The sequence below is a fragment of the Chlorocebus sabaeus genome, chromosome 14 (genome assembly GCF_047675955.1).
Source record: "Chlorocebus sabaeus isolate Y175 chromosome 14, mChlSab1.0.hap1, whole genome shotgun sequence".
Lineage (NCBI taxonomy): Eukaryota > Metazoa > Chordata > Mammalia > Primates > Cercopithecidae > Chlorocebus > Chlorocebus sabaeus.
In genome coordinates, this window is record NC_132917.1 from 103,421,111 (window position 1) to 103,449,099 (window position 27,989).

At 41.2% G+C, this 27,989-nt stretch overlaps 1 protein-coding gene across 1 annotated transcript in view; it reads left to right on the forward strand.

Moving 5' to 3' along the window:
* Positions 1-27,989, forward strand: part of SLC9A2 (solute carrier family 9 member A2) — a 91,725-nt gene that overhangs the window by 43,696 nt on the left and 20,040 nt on the right. The window contains exons 4-5 of the mRNA XM_008008268.3: positions 17,663-17,880; positions 18,529-18,731. Of these exons, the coding sequence (XP_008006459.3) occupies positions 17,663-17,880; positions 18,529-18,731 (421 nt within the window). The remainder of the gene's footprint in view (positions 1-17,662; positions 17,881-18,528; positions 18,732-27,989) is intronic.

Sequence of the window (27,989 nt, forward strand, 5' to 3'; positions counted from 1 at the left end):
TGTTAAAAGTGCTCGATGATGACACTGCATTGAATGCATGCATTCTCAGCTAAGATATTAAAGTTGAAGAAGTTATATTTAACACTAGGTTTTCTTATTCTTTTAAGAACAATTAAAAATAGATTTTTCGGTCAGATGCGGTGGCTCACGCCTGTAATCCCAGCACTTTGGGATGCCGAGGCGGGTGGATCACAAGGTCAGGAGATCGAGACCATCCTGGCTAACACGGTGAAACCCTGTCTCTACTAAAAGTACAAAAAGTTAGTCGGGTGTGGTGGTGGGCACCTGTAGTCCCAGCTACTCGGGAGGCTGAGGCAGGAGGTGGCATGAATCCGGGAGGCGGAGCTTGCAGTGAGCTGAGATTGTGCCACTGCACTCCAGCCTGGATGATACAGTGAGACTCCGTCTCAAAAAAAAACCAAAAAAGACAAAAAAAACCCAAAAATGATTTTCTTGCATTTTGTTACAAAGAAATGGAAATACATATCAGCAAAACTTACGCTACCATGATTTGTTGCTCAGATAGAAAGCTGCTTAAACATTCTTCTGGGTCTCATGAAATATGACAGTAAACTGTTGGGGTGGATCTTGGTCAGGCACCAAGAATTGTATGAGTTTGATGCCCAATCAGGGTAGTCCACGTGGGAACCTATAAGCTTATTCCAACAAAGTCACATCCCAAGCTGCTCTTGGAGCTCTGGAATGGCTTATGGATATTCACTGGCATAACCTTAGTCATAGAAATATTTTGAATGGTAGATTTGATTTGGGATAATAGCTTAGTCATTCAAAGCAAAATAAGAGTTGTGACCACGCAATTTCAGTTTAGCTGTTTAAACAAAGATGCAGGATTATCAAGCAGGAAATGTTTAAAGCCAGGAATTTTTTATTTACTAAAGATATAGTTAGTGTCTCATGCACTAACTGGTTCTGAAGGAAGTGTTTGAGAAGTTAGACAAGTAGGCTGATGAATGATGGAGTCTGAATCCTGTTTTAGCATTTGGAGGATCACTTTGAAGGAGGCTGCTCATTGGCTGTGGATGTTTTTGTAGCTTCCAAAAACAAGCTTCTATTCTATTATGGTAAGACCCTGTATACGATCATTGAGAAGTACTTAGTAATGGAATGCTTTTACTTTTTTTTTTTTTTTTTTACTTTGACAAATATGCATTTACAGCTCCATATGCACTAGGTTAAATGCTAGGACCTGCCGTACATATTTAGAATTTTGCAGCTATAAGCATAAGCCTAGATCGTCCTTGAAATTTTCTCTTCCGGTCTGATTAAGATGATCGTTTGACTGGGGACTAGTTTGACTTTTGCCATTTATCAGCACGTCTGTATCAGAAGCAAATGAGATTGGTGGTAGAGGAAGTTAAAGACCCCCTACACGAAGAGAGTGGAACCTGGGGTCATGAAAGCCCTGAGTTACAGGTTGGGTGGTTTTCTATTTCATAGAGAAACCTAAATAAAGCAACGCATTAATCTAGTTTGACCCAGTAATGTTCCATGTCTTCCTGGTTGCTATTCATATCATTTGTATGACTTCCAGTTTCCTCACTGTTCTTTGGCCAGTGTCATTGAAAACGTATGACCAACTAGTTACAAGGTCTCTAAAAAGACTGTAGGGGAGGGACTTGGTATCTAGTTTCCAGCAGTGTTCTTCTAGCAAGAGTCAGGGTATGAGAACCTTGAACTGCATTGCAAGTCTGAGTATATGTAAAAGTTCTAGAACTCACAAAGGAGCTATGTAAATTTGTCAGTTTGCCAGATGTTTGCAGGCAGGAATTGGGGTTCTTAAAGATCCAGCATATGGGGAGAAAGTTGAAGAACTGGATGGGGTGGGAATCCTGGTGCATCCCTGATGTTGGTGATGGAAGGTTTGGAAGACCTATGCTATATCAAGTCACTGGCCTCTTGTGAAGATGGGATCACAGGTTTACTTATGCTAGGAATTCAGAAGTAAGAGACAAATAGCGCCACATACTCTTGGTAAGTAGCACAGGTAATTCTCTGCTGTGGTTTGTGGGCCTTTGTTTCTAACTTCAAACTGAAGATTTTCTTGACAACTTAGTGTAGAGGAAATGTTTTTATTACATTTAAACTAATATTGTCATTGGCCAGGTGCAGTGGCTCACGCCTGTAATCCCAGCACTTTGGGAGGATGAGGTGGGTGGATTACTCGAGGTCAGGAGTTTGAGACCAGCCTGACCAGCATGGCGAAACCCTGTCTCTACTAAAAAAATACAAAAATTAGCCCGGCATGGTGGTGCGTGTCTGTAATCCCAGCCAATCAGGAGGCTGAAGCAGGAGAATCACTTGAACTGGGAGGTGGAGACTGCAGTGAGCCGAGATCACACCACTGCACTCCACCCCAGACAACAGATTGAGACTTGGTCTCAAAAAAATAAAAAATAAAAAATAAACTAATATTATCATTGCTCAAAGTATACCGAAATAATAAATGGGTCCTTAAATAAGATATTACCAGTGATATAAGCATTTTTGCATCAAAATTACCATGTGCACCCATTATTCTGTCATGACAAATGCAGGTACACATTCACACTGGGGTATGTTTGTTCTCAGAAGTGATACCCTCTTTTCTAGTGTGGGGTAATTAGTATGCCATTCAAAACCTGACCGTGTGTGTTGCTTCCTTATGCTGTAGATCACAGATGTGCATGCCCTGCCCCTCTCTAAAGTGCATTATGTGCACTTTATGTGTAATTACTGTATTTACTTCGGTCCAGGGGATACAGCATAATGATGCAATTAAAATGCATATCTACACACACCTCTTTTACAGAACTAGTCATTTTTTCTGGGCTTAAATTGTACCGAGTTTAGAAATTCCTATCATACTTTGTACTAATTGCACTCTCTCTTCTACCATTTATAAACCACTTTTAAGGTTAATGGGAGTGAAGGCACCTGACATACGGAGAATGCTCAGGACTTTCCCTGGTTTTCTTAAGAGAAATGGGCAGCTCCTGAGAAAGGAAACTAGGCCGATAGGACAGGCAGCTGCTGGGTGGGTAGAAATGTTAAACTGCCTCTGTAATGATTTGTAGCCCAGTTGTGAAACTTGGCTTTCCTGAGTTTTGCCTGTTCTCCTCCATCTCTCCCTCCTCCACCTTCTTCCATCCATCCTTCCTTCTCCTGTCCTCTTCATGTTGCCTTTCAGAGCCTGTAACCCTCTACATTAGCTTTGTTGACTCTTGAGCAGCCTGTTCTAGAAGGATGTCACTTACTTAATGAGCAGGTAGTGACTAGATGAATCTAACGAAAAAGAAACAATCTTCTGAGTAACAGAAGATTTTGGTTTGGGTTAAAAATGCAAGGAAGCTTTTAGAGGAAAGCGCTGGACAGGATTTCAGTATCTTGATTTCTTTGGAAAGATGGTGAAAGTCTACTGTTCCTGCTATTTAACTTTATCATAAGACTGTGGTTTTATAGGCTTTTGACTGTCTACTGTTCCTGCTATTTAACTTTATCATAAGACTGTGGTTTTATAGGCTTTTGACTGTCTACTGTTCCTGCTATTTAACTTTATCATAAGACTGTGGTTTTATAGGCTTTTGACTGACAAGTAAATTAAATAATGAGGTGAAATCTTCTTCTGTCTTACAAAATATTTGGAGAGATGTCTTCTGAGCAGTCTTAAATTTGGTTTCCCCTTTGTGGTCCTTCCTAATACTCCAAAACCTAATTTAATGTTAAGGAATGATTTACGCTTATGTTTTATTGTATATTCAGAACGGTTTTAGACTCAAACACTAATAGGGTAAATGCAATTCCCTGTTTTCTAACATTCTTCTACTCATTTCTATCCTGGAATAAATTGTGGCAATAGGGAAATGTGTGTGTGTGTGTGCGCGCATATGCCTGTGTGTGCATATGTGTGTGTTTCAGTTTCCACAGCACCAGAAATAGAGTTAAGGGAAAGTTTCCATCATCCTTTAAACCAGAAGCTTCACATATCAATAGCGCTGGACACTTTTGAGTATCAAAGCACTATAGCAGGGCATGAGAGGTGACTAATAGTTATTGATTTTTAGAAATTCCTGCCTTGACTCATGTGTTTTGAACTTTATATTCAGAAAAACGCTCAGAGTCAAAGCACTGACGATTCCTATGGACAATGGTGTATTTGACCTCATTTTACTTTCTTTACCTAAGGACGCTAATGGCTGGATAAACTGATCACTAAAATTCAGAGCCATTACAGAAATCAACTTAAGCCAAAGTTTGTTATCCCCTTTTGGACTTCAGACTCCTTTCTGATCCTCCCCTTCTACCCTACACAGTTCCCTGGGCTCTAATAAGTGGGACATTGGAAACACACTGACCTGAAGCGGGAAGGGTGTACTTGGCCTCCACAGCAGCAAATTTTGAAAATGGCTAACTCCTCCTTCAGATAGGAGAGTAAGCGCCCATTTTTTTATATTTTATTTTTTGAAATGGAGTCTCGCTCTGTCACCCAGGCTGGAGTGCAGTGGCATGATCTCAGCTCACTGCAACCTCTGCCTCCTGGGTTCACGCCATTCTCCCACCTCAGCCTCCCAAGTAGCTGGGAATACAGGCCCCCGCAACCACACCCGGCTAATTTTTTTTTTTTTTTGTACTTTCATAGAGATGGGATTTCACCATGTTAGCCAGGATGGTTTCGATCTCCTGATTTCGTGACCCACCCACCTCAGCCTCCCCAAGTGCTGGGATTACAGGTGTGAGCCACTGCCCCTGGCCGTGCCCAGTATTTTTTAGTTCTGCTGTGATGGATTAATAATTCCTTAGTATTTCTTTCCTTAAGGGTACTTCCTAAGTATTTTCTATTTATTGCTAATTATTCCAGTAGCATTATTGCAAAGAAAGTAGAATATGGTGATTAGTTTCATTCTTATGAATAAATAAATCGAGGTCCAGATGGACAAAACATGGCTGTCAGATGACTCAGTGGAGAATGAGACCTGACCCTGCGTCCCCAGTTACCAGGTCAGTCCTGTTTATGTGCAACATCCCCTCCCCCCACCAAAAAAAAATCCCCAGCACATCCCATGCAAATTTGTAAATAAGTAAATTTGTAACAGGAATTTCCAGAATGATAGGTTTAGGAATGAAATCCAGGAGTAGCTCCAGCTTGCTGGACTGAAGTAGTCACTGGTAAAGGTGTGAAGATCATACGCTCTCTTCATCCTTTTTCTTTGTAGGAGCTGATAATTGTCATCTGTTTAACATTTTGAGAAAAAATAGGAAAGCATGCCTTTTTTTTTTTTTTTTGGCCTATCCTAGTTGCTCTTGGTTTACCCACACTTTGTAGCATTTAGGAGACCATCTCTTCAAGATCCAAGAGTGTTAAACCATAGCCCTAGATACCAGAATAACCAGTTCAACATGTTTACTTGTGTTCACAAAGATTAAAAATAATAAACACATGACATTGTAGGACATTCATAAAACATTATATGATGTATCGTGTTTATAACATGCTTTCAAACACATGATGCCAACTGACCCTCATCTCAATGTCCTCAAGTGTGAAGAAGAGCAGGAAGAGAGTTTACAAAGAAGGAAGCGGGGAATCAAGAGTAGAGCCTTAGATCTCTGGCTCCCTGTTTCCTCTCTTCTCACTGGGTCATTGTACCTTACACCTCCTTGACAAATAATAGTTTTACTTTTAATTATAGTGTACGCTTTCACTGATAGCTCTGACTGGCCAAGACTGACCACTTCAAAATCTGGTATGACCACCCCAAACATAAATAAGGCTGGGGTGGGAGGAGGAAAGGTAGGAAAATGATGCCAGAAATTAAGTGATACAAAAACAAAGCATATACCCCTTAATTTCTTGGACATATTCAGGAAAAAGGAAAAACAAAGAAAGCAACAAAAAGCTTATGATTATCTTTTATTTTCTATTGTATAACTTTGCCTGAACTGTAGTGTAAGACGAGTAAAGACAGAAAGGAATTGAAAATTATAAACCTTAACCTAGAGACATGTAAACAATTCATGAAATTATTTGTATTTATGTTTATGGTTTCAGCTGTTTAATTTAGTAGATTCAATAGATGAACCCCAGCGTTTGCTTGGTTCTTTGAAGGAGGAACAAAAATAGTAAGCTGTCACTTCTTTCCTCGGTCTTGCCCAATAGGGTGGCCACCAGCCTCATGTGGCTTCTGAGCACTTGAAAGTAGAACTGAGTTGTGTTGTAACTTTAAAATACACAGCAGAGGCTGGGTGCGGTGGCTCACGCTTGCAATCCCAGCACTTTGGGAGGCCGGGGCAGGTGGATAACTCGAGGTCAGGAGTTTGAGACCAGCCTGGAAAACATGCTGAAATCCCGTCTCTACTAAAAATGCAAAAATTAGCCGGGCATGGTGGTGGATGGCTGTAATCCCAGCTGCTACTCGGGAGGCTGAGGTAGGAGAATCGCTTGAATCCGGGAGGTGGAGGTTGCAGTGAGCCAAGATTGCGCCACTGCTCTACAGCGTGGGCAACAGAGCAAGACTCCATCTCAATAAATAAATAAATAAAATAAACAAATAAATAAATACACAGCAGATTTTTAAGACTGAGTAGGAAAAAACGGATTCTAGAATATCTCATTAGTAATTTCTATACTGATTTGATGTTGAAATGACAACGTACTAGACATGTTGAGTTACATAAATATGTTCTGAAAATTACGTTCAGTTTCTGTCTTTCGCTGTGAATACTAGGAAACTGCAGATTACATATACAGCTCCGATGATTCCTACTAGACACTGCTGTTCTGTGGTGCTCACCACTAGTGTTTTCTACTTGGATATCTGAAGACTTGGTGACATATGTTTTATTCCTTTTGATAAGGTAAAAAAATAGGTCATGAAAAGATGGGAGGAATGACAGATAAATGCTCTCCCCGCTCTGAAGATAACTGTGCTCTTTATAAAGAATATTTCTTTGAGAATGGGGAAGTTTAGAAAGAAAATAAGGAAGGAGAGACTGAAGGGAAGTTGGAGGTCCTTCTGAAGTGGCTTATGATAATTAAGATGTCAAATTAAAGCCACCTTGTGAAAATGAAAAATGTTTCCCTAGGTCCACGTTTGGGGGTTTTGATATAAACATCCTCAAAATCTAAAGTGGGAGGGAAAGCTGTGGCTCCTGCAGGAATGAGCAACGTACTTTAAAACAGATTCCCTGGGTTGAGATACTGTATATGTTTTGCAAATTGAATTTGTAAACTTAGACAATCGTCAGTATTCGAAACGTTATATTTTCTATTTTTTTTTATTTTATTTTATTTTTTTTTGAGACGGAGTCTCGCTCTGTCGCCCAGGCTGGAGTGCAGTGGCCGGATCTCTGCTCACTGCAAGCTCCGCCTCCCGGGTTCACGCCATTCTCCTGCCTCAGCCTCCCGAGTAGCTGGGACTACAGGCGCCCGCCACCTCGCCCGGCTAGTTTTTTGTATTTTTTTTAGTAGAGACGGGGTTTCACCGGGTTAGCCAGGATGGTCTCGATCTCCTGACCTCGTGATCCGCCCGTCTCGGCCTCCCAAAGTGCTGGGACTTGCCTCATCTTCTTAGAGGTAAAACAACATTAAAGACATTATTTTCATCTCTGTTTTTATCTGTATTTACTATGCAGACTGAAGATCAATAGAGCCTCTATATTAAGGTCTATAGGTCTTTATTCTAGCTAATGTCAAAAGATATTGATTTTTGATGGAGGGAAAAAAAATCAAACATACAAAACTCATGCTAAGTAAGATTATGTATTCCATTCTTGAAGATTATCAGGAATACATTATGAAGCCAATCAGTCTTCCCTCAACTTGTCACCTGTGTCTCAGTGTCGTCTGGTGTTTATCAAGTGGTCAGGGTACTAAAGGAATAATTAATATATCGGGTACTCAAGGAATAGCAATATAAGTTTAAGTGAAACGCAAGCAGAAAAAACTTATTTTCTAGGAAAAATTGGTACAATGCATAATAAATCCAATAGATGCTGTACTTGACTGGCTTATGAAAATCAATTCACTGCATTCTTAGAATATTTAGCTAAAAAGATAGGATATTGATATTGCTTTTTTGGTTATTAGGATGAATCATACCATTGCTTTTCTCCTTCAGTGCAGATAACAGGGTAGATTTTAGAGGTATCCTTTAGACAAGAAAAAAGTTGCTATTTCCTTGCCAACTTTAAATTACACAAAACTTTAACAATTCGCTCCCAAATTAAGAATGGATTCTTCCAAATCTATTTGAAGAGTGGATATTTTTGTGTAACTGAAAATGCTGCCATCACTTTGCTTTTTGGACTGTTTCTTGACTGTTCTTTAGGTTTATTTTTTAAAAATGATGATATCCCTTCTGGCCTGTATTTCAAGAATATTGTAGGAAATCATATTACTTTGTGGTAATGTGTAGGCCAAAATATAAAACAAGATAATAAGTCAGAAATGTATAATTGCTGAGACATAAATACTTTTTCTCTTTTAATAAAATTTTTTTCAGAAAAACTGAAATGAAATGTATACTTAGCACCCAGCTAGTACTTCTGAATATGACACGCTTGGACACATGGATTAAATTAGTGTTTCAGCCCCTGCGTGAGGAGGTTAGAGCCAGGAATATAGCTATGGAGGTTAAGGTTGGCTCTTCCTTGACATGTGTCCCAAGGAGAACCCATTATTCTTTCTCCTTGCTTGAACAAACCTCAGTTTACTTCTCAGCAATTCTCTGGACAGGGGAGGACACTGGCCTGGTGTAAACCCCAGGACCTCCTGTGTTGGCTTCTTGGGCGAGGAGGGGCTGCCTGCAGCTCCTCTTGATGCTGTAGCATTTCTCTTATGTACTTGCTCCTGCTGCTGCCATTTCCCTACCTCAATCAAACATGAGGTCTGACTTTGTCAGTATTCCCAGGGGACCTGGCCAAGTGGCCCCCATTCTGTCTTTCCACTTGTGCCCTCACAGTTAATCCCCCGTTATTTGACGTAACTTGAGTCACCAGGCATCTTTGTAGTCAGGAGCCTGGCTGAAACAATAGAGTGAAGCTCTGTGTTAATGAAGGGAGCCAAACTCAAACCAGTTTAAGTCAGAAAGGAGGGATTTCCTGGCTCATGCAAATAAGTACATTTTTGAGAGGACCGGTGGGATTTGGCCTTAGGGTGATAGGACGAGGGACTCCTATGTCTGCCTAAGTATTTCTCTCTGTTAACTTTCTGTCCCTTCGTGAGAAGGCTTCCTTTTAGTTGGTTAGTCATCTCCAAAGCATGAAACCAGGGTCACAGACAAATCAAGTTTTATATCTCTGCAACTCTGTCACTGAAGAGTAAAGCGAGATCTACTCTGCCAGGTCCTGTTAGAAAACATTTCAGAGCAAGCACTGCGATTGGCCCTGGGGTTTGGAGAACTGTCATGGGATCAGACTGTGTCACATGACCAGCCCTGTGGCATGAGAAGTAGGATCTGTTGCCAGAATAAGGCAGTGACCTTAAACTCACTTTGAGTCAGACTGCCATCCCAATCTGTGTTGACTACAAGTTAGCAAGGAAAGCTCAATCCTTTATAGTAAAGTATACTGGGATGGTAATGTTGGTAATGCTTGGGTTGAAGCCTCAGTGATGAAAAGAGGGATATTTTGGGTAGAGGCAGAGGTGTGATTGAAGGCTCCAAGGTGAACTGAACTCTAGGTTGGTGAGAAGGAGGGGCCCCTGGTCTTGCCTGACCTGTTGTGTGCTATAGGCAGGTGAGAGCCTTTGGAATCTTTAAGGAGAAGTGACACAATTGTATTTCTGTTTTATGATAAATACATGATCAGAGTGCTTCCAAAACTTTTTTACACCATGACACTTACAACTATTAAAGTTTTCATGATACTGTGGGTGAAAGCTGTAGGTTATGGCCCCAGTCTGACCGGCTGCACTAGGGCTGAGGAATCCTTGATTAAAGAGGAGGATCAGGAAATGCTGCTGTCAGCAGGGATAAGGTACCTAAGTAGCAACTCAGGCAGGAAAAAAAAATATGTGAAGATATCTGCACACTAACCAGTCTAGGCAAGAGAACACAGGGACCTGCACCTAGATCCAAGTCATAAAAACTGACAGACAGGAAAGGAAGAATAGTTGGCAAATGTAGTTAAATCCACATTACTCCTCAAATGCCATGTTAATCCTTATGCTCACCCTCCAATACAACTTTAAATAAAATGACCCAAATTTCAGCTCTTTTTTCTCATTTCTCCTTCCTCTTTGGAACCCTCTGCCTATACTCCCATTTCCTGTCCTTAAATGTTAATGTGTTTAGGAATCACCTGGAAATGTCATTACATGGACAGAATCCCAGGCCTCAGTCAGAGATTCTGATATAGGCCTTGGATGGGGCACAGGCATTTGTAGTTTTCCAACATTTACACATGGTCCACAGACCATACTGCTCTAATATACCTGCTAGCAGCTGTAAGAACTTCCAGAAAGCAGCAACTCATGCTGATGTTTCTAGGACTCATGTAGAACCACAAAGTATTCTGTGTATGTATCTGGTGCAGGATTGTTGCATGTGGGTTTCACATACCCAGGCCCCACCTGCAGCCCACCTCCAACATTGACCAGGAGTCCTCCACCTGGAAAACCTTAATTCCATCATCAAAATGTTGGTCAAATCTTCCCGCCTCTCTGAGGCTTTTCTTAACACTCCCCAGCTAGACTGGGTAGACTCCATGGGACACTTGACACCTGTGCTTCATGACGCTGTTGACATTGAGTTGTGATCCTTTGAGGTTCTCTCTCCAGGTAACCAGAGTTGCTTTAGGTGCCAATAAGTGGTCTCTAAACGTTAGTGGAATTGAATTGAAAGCAGTTTTTCGGGAGAAAAAAGTTGCAGAGAATTTATGCAATGGACAAGGCTTCATGATTAATCCAATATTTATGACAGTTTCAATGTATTTCATTTTTGATGTTTTAAAAAAAAGATAGTTCAGTTTTTATGCTTGGATCCTGTTTTAAAAACAATTGTTGTTTGCATTTTCTCATATGTCAAACTCTGTTTCTCTTGGTTGTCAGGTTTTCTGGAAGAAGCAATTCACTGTATAGTACATTCATGCCCTGGAATAATTTAATTTACCTCACTTGAGTGAGTACTTTATTCTGAGAGCATGCAATGTGCCCTGAGTCACCACAAGACCTGGCTTTAATCAATACAGAAAAAACTTTTTAATTGATCTTCATCGTTGCATATGCTTGGCACTGATTAGTGGAATATGCTTTCATATTTGGCAAAGCCTTAATTGAGAATATACAAATATTATTTGGGTGATATTTTCTTGCAATTGAATTCATACTTTTTAAAATCATATGGAATGGGAGCAAAAGAATTTTGCTTAATTGGTTAATTCTACACAGTTCAGATTGTAGATAAAGCACTCTGGATCTTCATTAAACTAGACTTAGCAAGCATTAATTGAACTTGTATTTGGTACCACTATAGGCACAGACCATGCTAAACATTAGTCCATAGTCTCAAAGCACACATTCTGGTAGAAAAGAAATAAATATCTGTAGAAAGCAGGTTAATAATGGAGTCATGGAGTAATACAGAAAAAAAGTATCTGTTTGAATTTTCTACTCAGAAAATAGTCAAATGACAAATCATTTAAGTAGAAAGGAAAGTCTATTTCCACCCCACCCTCTCCAGGAAAAAAACAAAAAACAAAAAACAAACTCTTTTGAGGTAGTGTCTATAGCTGGCCTGAATTGTCCTACACTGTATTTTGATTGATAAACTGATAAAGAAAACCTCAATTGCTGGTGTAGGAGAAAACCACTAATTACAGTGCTCTCCCTTCTCTGTCTCTCAATTGGTGATAATCACCACACATTTATGTTAAAGTGGTACAGGATAATAACATAGCAGGGTACATCTGCGAATTCTGTGCATGCCTCGTCTCCACACTGTCCTACAGAATGGAGCCTAAGACCTATCGAAATCTGGGCATGCTTTGGAATGCAAAATGGGCAATGGATATAGAGCAAATACATTCATATTGCACCACCATTCCAATGAATGATTCATCCATGCAGTCATTGATGCAAAATACATGCCAGACACTATGCTAAGCGTTGGCAACACTTTTCTTTTTCCTCATGGAGCGTCCAGTTTGGTTGGGGAGATAGACAATAATTATGTGATTGAAATCCTAATTTCTCATTTTTCTCTCCAGCCTATAAAGTTAAAACTCCTAAGCATTCAGCATAACAGTGTTACTGAGCCCTAACTTCTTGCTTCCTCATCTCTTAACATTTTCATCTTCCCCTCCTCCAGCTAACAGAATCATTTGGCAGTTTCTTGAACGCACAACCCTGTTTATTTCTTTTATGCCTTTGCATATGGCTGCTGCTTTTCCCCGAATTACTCACTTCCTCTTTTCCTGATAGGTGAGATTGTCCATGAAGATGTTGCTCAAATGTCCTCTTTTGTGGCAGAAGTCACACTTTGCTGTCCTGCACTTCCACAGCATCTTCCCTTTCCTCATTTTAGCATGTACAGTGTTGTGTTCCGATGATCTCTTTGTGTCTGTTTCTTCCCTTAGACTGTGAACTCTTGAAGGCAGAAATTGAGTCTTATTGCTTTCACCTTCCTAGATCCCAGCACAGAATTTGGCTCAGAATGGATGCTCAGAAAATGTTGGTTGACGTTAAATTGCACTTCTCAATCATATTAACTAGGTATGGAAATTAAAACAAAGAGAGAGAGAGAGACATGCATGAAAAGGAGGGGGGAAGATGATTCAGTGACACGAGCTAATAAAAGTAAGGGCGTACTAGGAATATTGAAGGCCAATAGTTTTATTTTGAAGCTTTAAAATTAAGAAACTTAACCAGAATTTTCTATAATATTAAGAATCTATTTAGGCTACTATTTTGTTGAGGACAATGTCATACTGATGACACAGAATGAGGATATGAGGCTGTGGGCTTCAGACATGAAATCCTCATGCGTTCATGTGATGAAGGAAGAAATCTCTTCTCTCGATAGTGTGGTGGCACTGTGATAATGCTGTGATGTGATATCGTACCCAAGGACTCTCCTGGCCACATACTTCAAACCCAGTAAGGCCAAGGGCAGTCCGATTCTAACCTGCATCATTCGCCACCTCTGTAAGTTTCTTGTGATTCTTTTAGAGAAATAGAGACTCATATGTATATACTGTGATGGTGATGACTATCAGCTCTAGAAGATGACCTGGTGGAGTGGGCAGAGATGGTTTCATTCTTTCTATCCGTAAGAGGCCATTTTGCCTGTACCTCTCTAGTGGAAGGCAGACTAACTCATTTGTAGTTTGTTTACTTCTGATGTTTTTGAAGGTGAGGTGGTTTTACTTTAGGTCAGAGTACACTGCAACAAAAAAAAATATCTTTGCAATAAAAACACCTCCAGACCTTTGCGTGAGAGGCCAGGTGACTCAAGTTGTACATGGCAGACCAGAATGGGAACTTTAGGAGTATTTCCCCCAGCCCCTCAGGTGCCTCAGTGCCACAGACATGCACAGACTTCCTGAACAGGACACTACCAGATGCTAGGGCCTGTGGTACCCACCCAGGGCATTCTTTCTTCCTGTTCAGTGTCTCACTGAGGCTGGTAGGAAATTTCATTGAGTTACAGTAAGGTGTCTGGCTACTCTTGAGCATCACTCTTGATATCATGTTAAGGATACAAAGCAATGGAAAATGATCCCATGGACTTTCATGTTAAATTAATTCATGTTTTATTCCTACACCAAAGCTATACATATTTTTTTGAGACAGAGTCTTGCTCTGTCGCCCAGGCTGGGGTGCAGTGGTGTGATCTCAGCTCACTGCAAGCTCTGCCTCCTGGGTTCACGCCATTCTCCTGCCTCAGCCTCCCAAGTAGCTGGGACTACAGGTGCCTGCCACCACACCTGGCTAATATTTTTTATATTTAGTAGAGATGGGTTTTCACCATGTTAGCCAGGATGGATTCGATCTCCTGACCTTGTGATCCGCCTGCCTGGGCCTCCCAAAGTGCTGGGACTACAGGCATGAGCCACCGTGCCCGGCCACCAAAGCTATATTTTAATTGTTTCTAAACAGAAATTGTTAAATTGCTCATGTAATAAACTGGAGATTACTTTTTGCCTGCATGGTTTACTTTTTGCCCAATGAATGATACGAACATAATTTCAGAGGGAAATGTTTAGAACGTTTAGAAAAACACTATTCATCAGCCTTTTAAAGTTACATTTTTGAATGATTCAAAACAATCAACTCAAGAGGGAGAGAAGGGGATGGGGTTAATATGAGGAATCAACTCTACCGCTGATGTTTCCACTCTATAGATGACATTTTGTTTTAAAAAATACAAGTGACTGGAGAAGGCTAGGTAGTGGCTACTTTGGTGTTCATTTATTTTCATATTTGTCTATAAGTTAAAGTGCTTTATAATAAATCCTTTTGAAGTATCTTTTGTATAGGATTAGAGAATTTAAAAAAACAATATGTCCGTTATAAATTACTTTTACTATAAATTTTCTACCTGACAACATTTTTTCCACTACATGAAGTACCTAAAAAAGCAACATTTTTGAAAGGCTCATTCGTGTGTGTTTCTGTATACATGTCTTTTATATATATATATAAAACATGTTATAATTCAGATTCTTAATCTAATCTATTGCCCTCATTACTTTGTATTGGAGAAATCTTACTTTTTAAAGTCTAGTTAAAGAAAAATTAAGCCAAAATATGAAAGATGAGGATTTTCAGAAATGTGGGTAACCATTGATTTATATCTGGGGGAGCGCTGGCGAGATGCCTGATATTGGCTTATTGGACAGATGCCACTTTCCAGCTTGTTCTCCCAGTTCCTATTGCCTGCTGGAGGAGGTTCCAGGATTTCACGTCAAGCCAGTGTGACAGAGCTCCCATTAGTTTCTGTCACCCAATTAACTGCATGCAAGCAGCAGAGGCCATGTTCATCTGGGCCATGCACTTGGTTCAGGATACAGTTTAGGGGAGGAGAATGCAACCTGGAAGGGTTGAATAATGGCCTCAAAGATGTCCCCAAAGATGTCCACATCCTAATCCCTGGAACCTGCTAATATGTTACCTTCTATGGCCAATGCGACTTTGTGGATGTGATTAGGTGAGAATCCTGAGATGGGGAGATTCCATTGGAATATCTGGGTGGCCTTGATATAATCATAAGAACCCTTATGAGAGGAAGTAGGAGAGTCAGACTCAGAAGATGTGGCTAGGGAAGCAGAGATCAGAGGGATGTGGCAAGAGCCAAGGAATGCAGGTGGCCTCTAGAAACTAGTGAAGGCAGGGGACAGATTCTCACCTAGAGCCTCCAGAAGGAAAAAGCTTTGTCACCTCTGTGATGTTAGCCCACTCATGTGATTTTGGACTTCTGACCTCTGGAAGTGCAAGATAGTAAATGTGCATTGCTCGAAGCCACTCAGTTTGTGGTTATTTCTTATAACAGCCATTGGAGATGGATACAAACAGTCTTGTGCTTGAGAAAGGATAAGCCACAGCTTGGTGGGCAGGGAAGACCTTCCCATCAGAGATTGTGGGGCTCAATGAGAATGTGGAAAGGGTGAGGATTAAGTCCTCCACAGTGCTGGCTTTGTTTCTGTAGAGACGAGGTCTCATTTTGTGTAGGCTGGACTGAAACTCCTGAGCCCAAGCGATCCTCTTGCCTCGGCCTCCCAAAGTGCTGAGATGACAGTTGTGAGCCACCATGCCTGACCCAGTACTGTCTTTAAATCAGATTGCCCAGATTCATACCCTGGCACCACCATTTATTAGTACTGGAATCTTACATAATTGAACCTCTGTCTGTCTTTGTTCTCCCATTTACAAGCATAGGAATGATAATAGAACTTGCTCATAAACTTGTTATAAGGTTTAACAGACATAATCCATTCAATATGTTTGCATAGTACCTGGCATAAAGTAAAGGTTCTCTGAAGATTGACTGTTTTTATATGAGTCCTCAACTATTCCGAGGCTTTGCCATGTGTTTATAGCTGTTTTATAGCTGTTGAATTTTATTACCACATTTAATAAGGCCATTCCTTCTTTTGGGAAACCACATAAATTATGCATTCTTCACTTACAGAAATCTAAAAGAGATACCCACTTATTCTGGGGACAGTGACATGGTGGCTCAATGCGTGGTCCTTAGATTGATGGAGTCTTTGTTTTAATAAGGGGAACAAAAATAAATATACCTGCATTTGTTTTCTATGTGAACAACAGATGTGTTCTTTGCAATGAGAGGTCTTTGTGGTTATCTGTTTAGGTTTTAGAGGATGCTTAGGTTTGCGTTCTTCTACCTATTCTTATGCTCACAGTACGGGGATTTCTTTAAGACAGCAGAAGTCTTCTCAGAGTGAGGAGGACCACATGATGGGAGTAGCGGGAGCTGAACTAGGGTCACTGTCGTGCTGGAGTTATGAGAATGCTGGAAACTTTGCAGATCATGACCAGTATTTAGCTTATGGCATGGCTACCACTTAGTGGAAGGCAGGGTGGCTCCCTCTAATCCCATCCTCCTGTTTCATTCTATAGGACCTGTGTAATGAAATTCTTTTGGTACTTTATAGTAACTGTGTCTCCTTAGACCGGACCTACCATGAGCTGTCACCAAGCTCATCCTAAATTCCCCTCTGTGGGTGGCATCTGAGTTGATCAGGGGTAGCGTCCTCGACACAGAGGGACCCACTTGTGTAGTAAGGCAAGAAGACAGTAAAGAACAAGTTGAGGTTGGGCAATTCCATACAGCGGAGGCACATGGTGTGTGCCCAGGTGGAGAGAGGGCAGATGTGAAACTGGAATTCTCCACTGAGGGAAGTGTGTGAAGAGCTTCAGGAGTGTGGACCTGATCCTGGCGCCCTTCCTTTTCTACAGGTGCCATATTCCAGTAGATATCATGAGAGTGGGAATAAAGGGCTCTGTGGTCTCAAAGTTTTGGAAATACTGGGGAGAACAAGCAAAAGACTTACTTTGCTTTAGGAATTCTCAGAGCCTGTTAAAACCTTTTGAATTTCCCAGAAGTGGATATAACAGATACACAGAAATGAGACTCAGAATTAAGGACAAAAAGAAGTGAGCGGGTCTAAGAGATATTCAGAATGAAGAATCGAAAACAGCTGTGGACCAATAATATGGCGGGCGGCTACTGAGGTGTGACAGGGAGAGAAGACTAATACAAGCCCATTTTCAAGCTTAGGATTTTATACAATAGAATCCTTTTACATAATAGAGGAACAGGGCATATGTGGAAAAATACATCAGTTTACAGAAAGATAATGAGTTTCAAATTTATTTTGGACTTGTTTTATCTGAGATACAGAAAGGAGAGCTGATGGTGTCGATGTCCATAGACCTTTAAGCATGAATCTGGGGTAAAGGAATTGAGGGACCAGAATGCTGGGCGGAGCAGAGTAGTTCAGCCAGGGTTGCTAAAGAAGACCTCCGGAGATTGTAGGATTTCCAAGGTTTACATGCAAATCACATTCACCTCTAAAAATCATTCGATGATGTTGTAGTCTTGGGCAGAAGAGTAGAGCCATAATTTAGCTCTTAAGTGCTATCTCTTGCATTCTGATTAGGATCATTGTTAGGTTTCAAGAGAAGCTGAATCTTGTCTTTCAGAATCACTGCTTGTGCAATGACTATGAATAAGTACGTGGAAGAAAATGTATCTCAGAAATCCTACACGACCATCAAGTACTTCATGAAGATGCTGAGCAGCGTCAGCGAGACCTTGATCTTCATCTTCATGGGCGTGTCCACTGTGGGCAAGAATCATGAGTGGAACTGGGCCTTCGTCTGCTTCACCCTGGCCTTCTGCCTCATCTGGCGAGCCCTAGGTAATGAGTTCTTGTTTGCTAAATGGACATATGTGACACTCACTCATTGAATGGGGCTTTCCTTTTGTCACTCCCTTTCTGCTGTTGAGGCTTCTTTTTTATCTGCTTAATTTCTTCTTCTTTCTTACCTACTTCTTCCTCCTCTTCTTCCTCTTCCTCCTTTACTTTTTTCTCTCCTACATCCTCCTCTTCCTCCTTTTCTTCTCCTTTCTCATTTCCTTCCTCCTCTTTCCTATTATCTTCTTCCTTGTCCTCCTGTTTTTCTTTTTCCTCCTCTTCCTTCTCACCTTCCTCTGCCTCTTCCTCTTCCCCTTTCCTTCCTCACTGGCCTCTTCATGTTCTCTCTCTCTTGCTCTTCTCACCTCTTCCTGATATATTCTTTTTTTCTCTGAGTATCTTCATGCCTTTGTTATAAGTCAGATGAGTTTGTCTTGTCTTCTCTGATTTCACATTTTCACCCACGATCCTGGAACAACATCAAAGACCCAGAACCTGGTATTACTAGCGAGACAGAGAAAAAGGGGAAAGACTTCGGGGCCTATTCTTAAATCCTTTGTCCCTGTCGCAGAAGCACAGAAAATGAGTCTGTGTGTTTTCACATTCTGGCATCACCCAGTCTGTTTCCTCTTGGGTTTTCTTTCTTTGCAGGTGTCTTTGTCCTGACTCAGGTCATTAATAGGTTCCGGACCATTCCCCTGACCTTCAAGGATCAGTTCATCATTGCCTATGGAGGACTGCGAGGTGCCATCTGTTTTGCACTAGTGTTTCTCCTTCCTGCTGCTGTGTTTCCTCGGAAAAAGCTGTTTATTACAGCTGCCATTGTTGTCATATTCTTTACTGTCTTCATTCTGGTAAGTACAGTAATCCTTTTACCAGGAGGGCAAAAAATATTGTTCAGAATATTGGATTCTGTTTACAGGATGCAAAGTAGCAAAGGTGTGTTGAAACTTTGGTAGTTAGTTACTAGGGAAAATGATATTTCCTGTCTGGGTTCATGTCACTAGATTGTTGAGGGGCCTTAGAGAGTCCAATTTGGTCACTTGGCCTACACAGAGAAATTATTATTTAAGGAAACTAAACTAAGTGCTCTAATCTTATGACTGGAAACTTAGGAACTGCACTTGCTAATGCTTATTATTTTTCTGACTTAGCGAATGCACTTGCTAAATGCTAGTTGTGCATATGACCTTCCAACAGCTATTTGACCCCCATGAGTTGACTGCCTAGCGGTGACTCCCCTGAAATGAGGAAAGGATGAATGCACATTTAATATTGGGAGGCAGAAAGTATGGCGGGCCTGTGTCCAGATCCCTACTTTCCAAGTTAATCAATCTCTTTAAGTTAAGATGCCAACTCTTAGAAGATTATATTTTGCAGATATTCATTTATTAAATATTTACTGGACTCCTGCTAAGGGCCAGGCAGTGCTCTAGGAGCCAGAACATATAAAGATCCCTGTCCCTGCTGCAGAGCTTACATTTCAGAGGGGTTGGTAGCACGAGACAAGAAACACAAGTAAATCATAGAGCATGTTAGAAGGTGAAAATTGTTATATCAGAAGGATAGAGTAAGGAGTCAAGCATGATGAGGGTAAAGTGGTGGGGGAAATGCTACAATTCCAACATCAAATGGTCATTAAAGGGAACAGCAAGAAAAATGAGATTTGAGCAAAGGCATGCAGAAGGTGGAGGAATTAGCTAAGTCCAAGAACATCTCAGGCAAATGGGCTGAGGGATCAAGTGTGTTCTGAAGGCAGTGTGCTCTTGGCCAGTGTGGCGGCGTGGCACAGAGTGTGGTGTGGAGTGTAGGAGAATGAGGTGAGGCAGGTCTGGAGTCCAACATCATGCAGGTCCGTGCAGGCCAGTGTATGAAGCTTGGCTCTTCTCCAAGTGAAATGGGAGCCACTGGAAAGTGTCATGCAGATCCCTGGTATGTTCTGACTTCCTTTGTAAAAGGATCATGCTGGCTACTGTGTTGCGAATAGACTGTGGCGAGGAAAGGGTGGATGTGGGAATCCAGCATGGAAGCCCTGCAGTTATCAGGCAGGACCAGGCTGGTGGAAGTTCAGTTGGTGAGAAGTGGTAAGATCCTAGAATACTTTCTGATGGAGCAACCTATGGGATTCCCTGATGGGTTAGACATGTTGTGAGGGAACGAGGCGTCACTCAGGACTCCCGGGGTTTTGGCCTGAGCAGCTAGAAGGATGCACTTGCCCTCAACTGAGAAGGGGAAGTCGGTGCATGGCAGAGGTGGGGGTGGGGAGACTGTCAGTTCAATGATGGGCATGCTGCATTAGGCGTGTCCATTAGACCTACAGTGGAGATACGGATGAGGCAGATATCATGAATCCGGAGCTCAGGAAAGGGGCTCTCTGGCCACTAGCAGAGAATTGGTATTAGAAGCCATGAAGCTGGACGTGATTGTCAAAAGAGTGAAAATATAAAATGAAGAGACCACAATAGAGGATTAAGGATTAGGCCTTGGGGCAGCCCAACCTTATGACATCGTGGAAAGAAGGGAGCAGCCAAGAAGAACTGAGAACGAGCGACTGGTAAAAAAGGAGGAAGATCAGGAGGTGTGCCTGTGTTTTAAAAATGTATTCATATTTATTTAACAGTTTGTCACCGAATGCTTTCTGGGTGCCTGATGCAAATCTAAGCATCTTACATGTTAATTCATTTAACCCTCATAACAACTCCATGGAACATAACTCTAGGAATCATGGTTTATTATCCCTATTTTGTGGATGAGGAAAGTGGGGTACTGAAACTGAGGTTAAGTCAGTTTACCAAGTTTGCACAGATATAAAAATGTAGAGCAGAGTCAAAACCTATTTGCTTTTGACCCTGAATAAGGTGTCCAGGAGAGAGCCTGGTGTGTAGCAAGTGCTTAGTATTGTAATGCATCATGATTTTCCTCCTTCCTTCTAGTCATTTCTTCAAAAGACAGTTCATCCTTCATTCATTCATGCCTTCCAACACTGGGGACAGCGAGTCCTCTGGAATGCTGGAGAAGACCCTTTCCTGAGTTAAGATGACCACCTTCTGTTACTGTCTTTATTATCAACACCTTTCTGCTTTTGCACAGTAATATGGGCCAGAAATGGTGACGACTTGCCCTTGGGAAGTAGTGGCAGAGCTGAGAAAAAGTAGACGCAGTCCTCTTTATTTTGGAAGACTCTTCAATGAGACTTTATGTGAGAAGTGAGCCAAAGCAGGGCAGAGGATCAGCGGAAGGATGACTGCCAACTCTTGTATTGTGTGGAATGTCAGAGAGCTTGTGGGGACAGGGGAGGCTGGAAGTCAGGAAGTTCATGTGAGATGGATCACCTGTTCTCAGTGATGTAGGGGCCTGGCTTTCCCTGAGTGTGAAGAGGACAGGAGGAGGATAGATGGGAGGAGAGAGATGAAGGTGGGTAAAGGCTGCGATAGAAAAAGAGAAAGCCTGAAGCAACAAACAGCACAGTTGAGATGTATTAGCCACATTTGGTATTGTGAACACATCAAGCTAATCCTCCACTAAGGGAGACATCTGGGGATCATTGTCTAGAGCCTGCAGGTGTACAGATGTCAGTCTTTCCTCTGATGAGGTTTAAGGCAGAGGTTTAAGGAGAGTCTGGCCAAGTTCACTTGGATATCCACAGAGAAGAGAAATTGCTGCGGTTCCACTTGTGTTGATATCTTCCTTTTCCTGTTCTCTGCCTACCCTTCTGTGTGCACAGATTGGAGACTGCATGCATATTGCTTGGTTCCTTGACTCTGACCACGTCCCCTTCCTCCTATTCTCCTACCTACCACTGGTTCTTAAGAGACTCTGAACACATGCACGTGCACAAGCGTGCATGCACACACACATAAATACACACATACTCCCTTTAGGAAAGATGTCTTTTCCAGAATACATCAATAATTAAGGAATTCAGTGAAGGAAGCCTGGAGGGAAATACTTGATGAGATACAAATATAGCAGGAATAACTAATTATAAATCCATGCATAAAATGTTGCCTTTCAAGTAAGTATTATGTATTCTTTTTCAAACGACAGCTTTTATGTTGATGGACCGATTACTAAACTTTAAATATGTTTTTCTCCCCTTATTTTAATACTTTATACGATAAGCTCTTCCAACCTGGTGCTACTGAGTTATAACTATTTTCAAAAATAGGATTTTACACGATGTATGATGCATTATTTGATATCACAGTTTATCAGGAGAATTTTCACATTGTTTGAATCGTGTTGCTCATTAGCAAGCGATATAGTCCCTTTATGAGGCACACGATCATGTTAGTAGAATATGGTCCTGTTTGGGGAATTTTTTTGTTCTTTTTTTCTTGAGACAGAGTCTCACTCTGTCACCTAGGCCGGAGTGCAGTTGCACGATCTTGGCTCACTGCAACCTCTGCCTCCTGGGTTCCAGCGATTCTCCCGCCTCAGCCTCCCTGAGGAGCTGGGATTACAGAAATGCACCACCACGCCCAGCTAATTTTTATATTTTTCGTAGAGATGGGGTTTCGCCATGTTTGCCAGGTTGGTCTTAAACTCCTGGCCTCAAGTAATGCACCTGCCTTGGCCTCCCAAAGTGCTGGGGTTACAAGTGTGAGCCACCACCATGCCCAGCCGTGGAATACTAAATGAGGAAACAATTCTGATTCCTTGGACATTTGAGTTTGTTTTTTTCCAATATGATTGGTAATTTTATTTATATCAAATATAAGCTATGTCTCATGTATTTAAATGATATTCAAAATTGGGGAAGGTGGAGGACAGTTATATAAAGCACAGTTTTAGAGTAAGGCTGTTGTGGGTTGATATTCTAGGCCTGCTTTTTGCAGCCTCTGTGGGCCTTGGTTTACTTAGCTGTAAAATCTAGACAATGGTCCAGGCAGTGCAGGGGAAATATATGTATAGAGTATGACACCTGACACGGGGTTTTCACCTCACGAGTTGCCATGTTTAATATACTACATTAAGAAAAGTTGTAACGAGGCCGGGCGCGGTGGCTCACGTCTGTAATCCCAGCACTTTGGGAGGCCAAGGCAGGCGGATCACGAGGTCAGGAGATGGAAACCATTCTGGCCAACATGGGGAAACCCTGTCTCTACTAAAAATACAAAAATTAGCTGGGTACGGTGGCGTGTGCCTATAATCCCAGCTACTTGGGAGGCTGAGGCAGGAGAATTGCTTGAACCAGGGAGTTGGAGGTTGCAGTGAGCCGAGATTTTGCCACTACTCTCCAGCCTGGCGACAGAGCAAGACTCCTTCTCAAAACAAACAAACAAACACAAAAAAAGTGAAAGAAAACTTGTAACAGAAGAAAGAAAAAGGTGAGCTCTTTCAATATACTTTTCTTTGGACGGAAAAATGATTAGAGTACAATAATGATTATGTAGTTAATCCCCCTGTGGCAGATCTCAAGAATTCCGTATTAAGTGGTTATCTAGAAGTCCGTCAAGCGGGAAGGTTACCCAAAATTCAATAGATAGCAGCCTCTTTTGCACATGAGTGATGTAACTTATGTTAAGTCACTGTGCAGAATTATGAAGCATCTGGGGTTTTATTGTACTTGTAAGCTAACAAGTTCGCCTGTTACTATTTCATGAATGCTGCAGAAGACTCCTGAGTCAAAGACAAAGCACTTTTTTGTCCATGACAAAAGCTGTAGCCACCGCCTTGTGTTGGTTTGTGTCAGTTTTCCATACCTCGTTGTCCCATGGGGGTGACACAAGGCACCCGTGATGGATGTCTGCACATGTCATGGTCTGTACTGCAGGAGCGGGACACGGAGTTTGGCGATATACTGCTCTCTCAGAAGGGTGATCTTACTTTATTTCTCAAGAGTGCTCATTGCTTGCAACCCTGAGAAATGGCCTAGGTAAAAACGTAATCAAGGCCTGACAGTCTTGGCATCCTCTGAAAGAACATGTGGGGGTGCTCAGGGGCCACAGTAGGGTGGCCTTCCCCAGCAATTACATGAACCTTTGCTAATTTAGCCTCTCCAACTGGAATGATGCTGCTCACTATTTTATAGACCTCGTGAAGACCCTTAAATGTGCCTTCATTTGTCAAAGAAATGGTCATATTTTTTATATGTGTACTGTTTAAAAAGGACACCATCTTTCTATTTCATTAACATATGCCATTATTAGGTGGGGTTCCATAGAGTTTAGAATACTGTACAACAATCCCACAATAACACGAGCAAGATGATCAGGCTTTTTTAAGATGGAACAATGTACGTGACAAGTTTAGGATGTGAGAGGAAGAGCAGTAAAGGACAGTTCCGTGTGTTTGTGGCTGCATAGCCAGGTGAATGAAGGTGACATTTAATTTGGTGGAGACTACCTGGAGAGTATTGGGTTTGAAGGAAGGGACATCACGTGCTTAGTTTTGGATGTGCACATTTTGGACATATATATTTGCCTATTAGACATCTAAGTGGATATGTTGGATAGGCAGTTATATATATGAGTCTGAAATTTGGGGGAGAAGCCAGAGTGGGAGATGTAAATTTGGGATTCCTCAATATATAGTTTTTAACATACATAAGTCTGGAACAAATGATTGAGGGTGTAAGCATAGAAAGAATATAGAAAAGAAGGCATCTGACAACCGAACCCTGAAACACAGTAATATTTAGAAATCAAGAAAAGGTTGAGGAATCAGCCCAGGAGACTGGAAAGGGGGACCACTAAAGGAGGAGAAACATCAGAAGGGGCTACGCAGGAAGGAGAGGAGAGGCGTCTAGCAACTGTGACAAATGCAGCTGCAAGGTCAGACCAAGTGTGAGTGGAGAGCGCAGCCTTGGATGTAGTGACGCTTTGATGAGTGGCCTCTGCACAAGAGCACTTGGGGTCAGTCAGGAGAACAACACCCCGACTGGCTGGATTCGAGAGGGGAGGAGAAGAGAGAAATGGGGGGGCAGAAGATATGGGCAACTCTCTTGAGGTTTCTTAGAGAAAGGAGGTAGTGGCCAGAGGTGGGTATCTGTCATAGGATGCCTTTTGTTTCTGATTTTCAAAGATGGGAGCACGTTTGGAGACTGATGGTACAGGAGAGAGGGAGATCCTGATCAGCAAAGAGAAAGCTGGAGTTTAGGGGAGAGACGGACAGACATAGAAGGGGAAATCAATGTGCGGCATGGAAAGTGCTAAATGAGAGACACACAGATGGGGACTGTGAACAGCTACTGCCACGCTTTAATGCTTCTCACTCCACCTATCCCGTTCTAAGATAAACACTGTTTGTACAACAGAATTTACGATCTCTGTGACCAAGTGTGTGATGTGAGAAAGATCTTCCATAAGACAGCATAGCAGCGATAGTGATATTTTTTAATACATGAAAATTGTTTCTGCAAGTTTTTCTGGAAATTACCTGCTAAATCAGCAAGGAAATATAAGGCAGTTTCTCTCTCCCCCGTCCTTTCTATTTTGCAAATATTAATTCAAAAAAAAAAAAAAAAAACACAAAACAAGAACTCATTTTCTTCAAAAAAAAAAAAAAAAAGATGAAAAGAATGCTTATGACACTCACATCGCAGTTGTATTATTTTTTGTTTGTTTGTTTTCCCCTCTGGTATAAATGGGAGCTGGGGGATGCTGGGTAGGAGGAAAGCAGAGATGGAACAAGATGCAAAACAAATCATTCTCCGTGTTACTCTCCCTGTTCCTGCTGTTACATGATTCTCCCAGGCAGGCCTGACCCTCAGAGGTGGTGTTTAGTATGTATGCCAAAGTGAATGAACGGGTGAAAATTTAACTTATATTTGCAAATATTTCTGTTGGTAGTTTGATGAAAAACTAAGGGTTTTATTTTTTTTTTATCCTGTATGGATGGTAGCAAGCTATTTTATTTTTCTAAGCCTTCTCAGGTTACTCCCTGGGTGATCTAAATTAGAAATTTTCTAATGTGGGTAAAATAAAATAAGGTACTTTCTCGGACTTTTGTGTTTATTTCTCCCTCCCAACCAGACACCCAGGCTCCTAGAATATAACATCCAATGTTGGGGGCTTAATGTGGCATACACAGATGTCACATACTCGGCCTGCGAAATAGATGGATTGAAGAAGGAAGGAAAGTAAGAAGGGAGGGAGAGGAAGTAAGGCAGCCTTCATCAAATAATTGTTATTGAGCATGACATGACCACTGCGGTCAATTCAAAGAGAAAAAGGGCGCCTATTAAAACAGAATGTATATACAAACACATGTTGTTATAAGCTTTATGATCATAAACATAAATATATTATGCTTTCAAAAACTTGAGTTGATGGGGTGGTAGGCCACACCTTCTTCCTGGAGTTGATCAGTTGTGATTTATTTATGGTAGTGCCTTCACTTCCAGATCATCTATAGGGTGGAAGGAATCAACATACGGACTGGGGTAAGCCCTGTGTCCTATCTTTATTTTATGTCCTGTATTTACAAACACTGGTCACTCACTTATTATTTACTAAATGAACACTGATAGGACAAGAGTGTGTGAAACAGCAGCTTGTATCTTTAGAACACATTATAGAGTTTTTAAAATTACATTGATTTTGTCAACTTTTCCTTGAGCTATTATTAAACTAGTGGCTTCATGGAATCTGGAACTTGGTGAAATCTTCCATCTCTGAGAACCACATGTTTACACCCGTTTTCATTTACATAAGTTAGAGATTACAGAACATGTGTTGACTGGAAAACTGCTGTTACCTTTTATGTTATCTCAAAGTGGTAGACTGAAATACAAAAGAACCCAAGATGTGTTTTATACCAAATTTGGTCAAAATCAGTTCACACTTCAGAAAGTTAAATGAAAATTAAGCTGAAAAATGCCCAGAGCTAGACTGATGGAAAAAAACCAATCACCTCCTTTAAAAAAAATGGATGGGTGTGTGTGTGTGTGTGTGTGTGTGTGTGTGTGTGTCTCAGTCAGTTTGTATTATCAGAAGCATTCCTAGAGACTGAAAGACATGAGGAAAGATGAGATGAAAGTCAAATGCATGGCAGGGAACATCCCCCTATATAGCTACCCTCTGTCCCTGAAATCCTAACAACTCTTCCTATCCATATATCCTTCCTGCCAGGAAGTAGTGGCCATCTGCCCACCAAGCAAGAAACTTGGGAATCTTGACCCTCACCCCTCCTCACCTGCCCTATTTTGTGCCAGTATTGCATTACTTTTAAGTATATTCACTGACAGCTCATTTTGATGTCTGTAAGTTCCCTTTCAGTCTCCTTTTTCTAAAATCTTCTGGTTACATCTACTTTTCCACGTTAATTTAAAATCAGCCTCTGATTTATGTTACGGTAAAAATCTTCAGGAATATGTCACTGGAATTGTATTGTCAATACATGTTAGTTGAGAGAAAACTGTCATTACAATATTGTTATCCCGTCTAGAGAACTGTGTTTTTTTTCTGATATCTCAAAATGTTCATAATCTTCTTCAGTTAAATTGTATAGTTCTCCTTGTAAAGGTTTTGTACATTTATGATAGGGTGTCATACACAGAGATAATGGATAGTATATGTATATACTAGCATTATATATATATATACCCACACACTCTCTTTTTATATGTTTTTTCATTGCTATTGTGTAGGCATTTATTCTGTTACATTTAAAAATTAACATCTGGGATGGATTGGGCATTTTGAATTTGTGTTAGTCACTGTACTACATTTTCTTGTTATTTTTAAATGAAAAGATATTATTTCAGGTTTTTTAGGACAAAAAGTCAATCATCCAGGAGCAACAAAAACTTTGTCACTTCATTTTCAGTAGTTATTCATCTAGCTCTTCATCTGTCTGTTCTTCTCAGTTGACTGGGACATACAGAACGGTGCTGAACAGAGACAGAGACAGAGCATCCTTGTGTTATTTCTGGCTCTAATAGAAATGCTTGTAATGTTTCATTTTTAAGTGATATGTTCACTATTGATTTCTGGCATATGTCTTTGTAGCATTCAGGAATTTTTCTCCTCCTAGTTTACTGAAGAGCTGATAGTTCTCCACGTTTCCTGAGTTCACCCATGAACATGGCCAGACTGGCCGCAAGCCCCCTCTCACGTTGCTGTGCTGTGGTCTCCACTGGGATATGCTTCCAGCATCTCCACCACTGC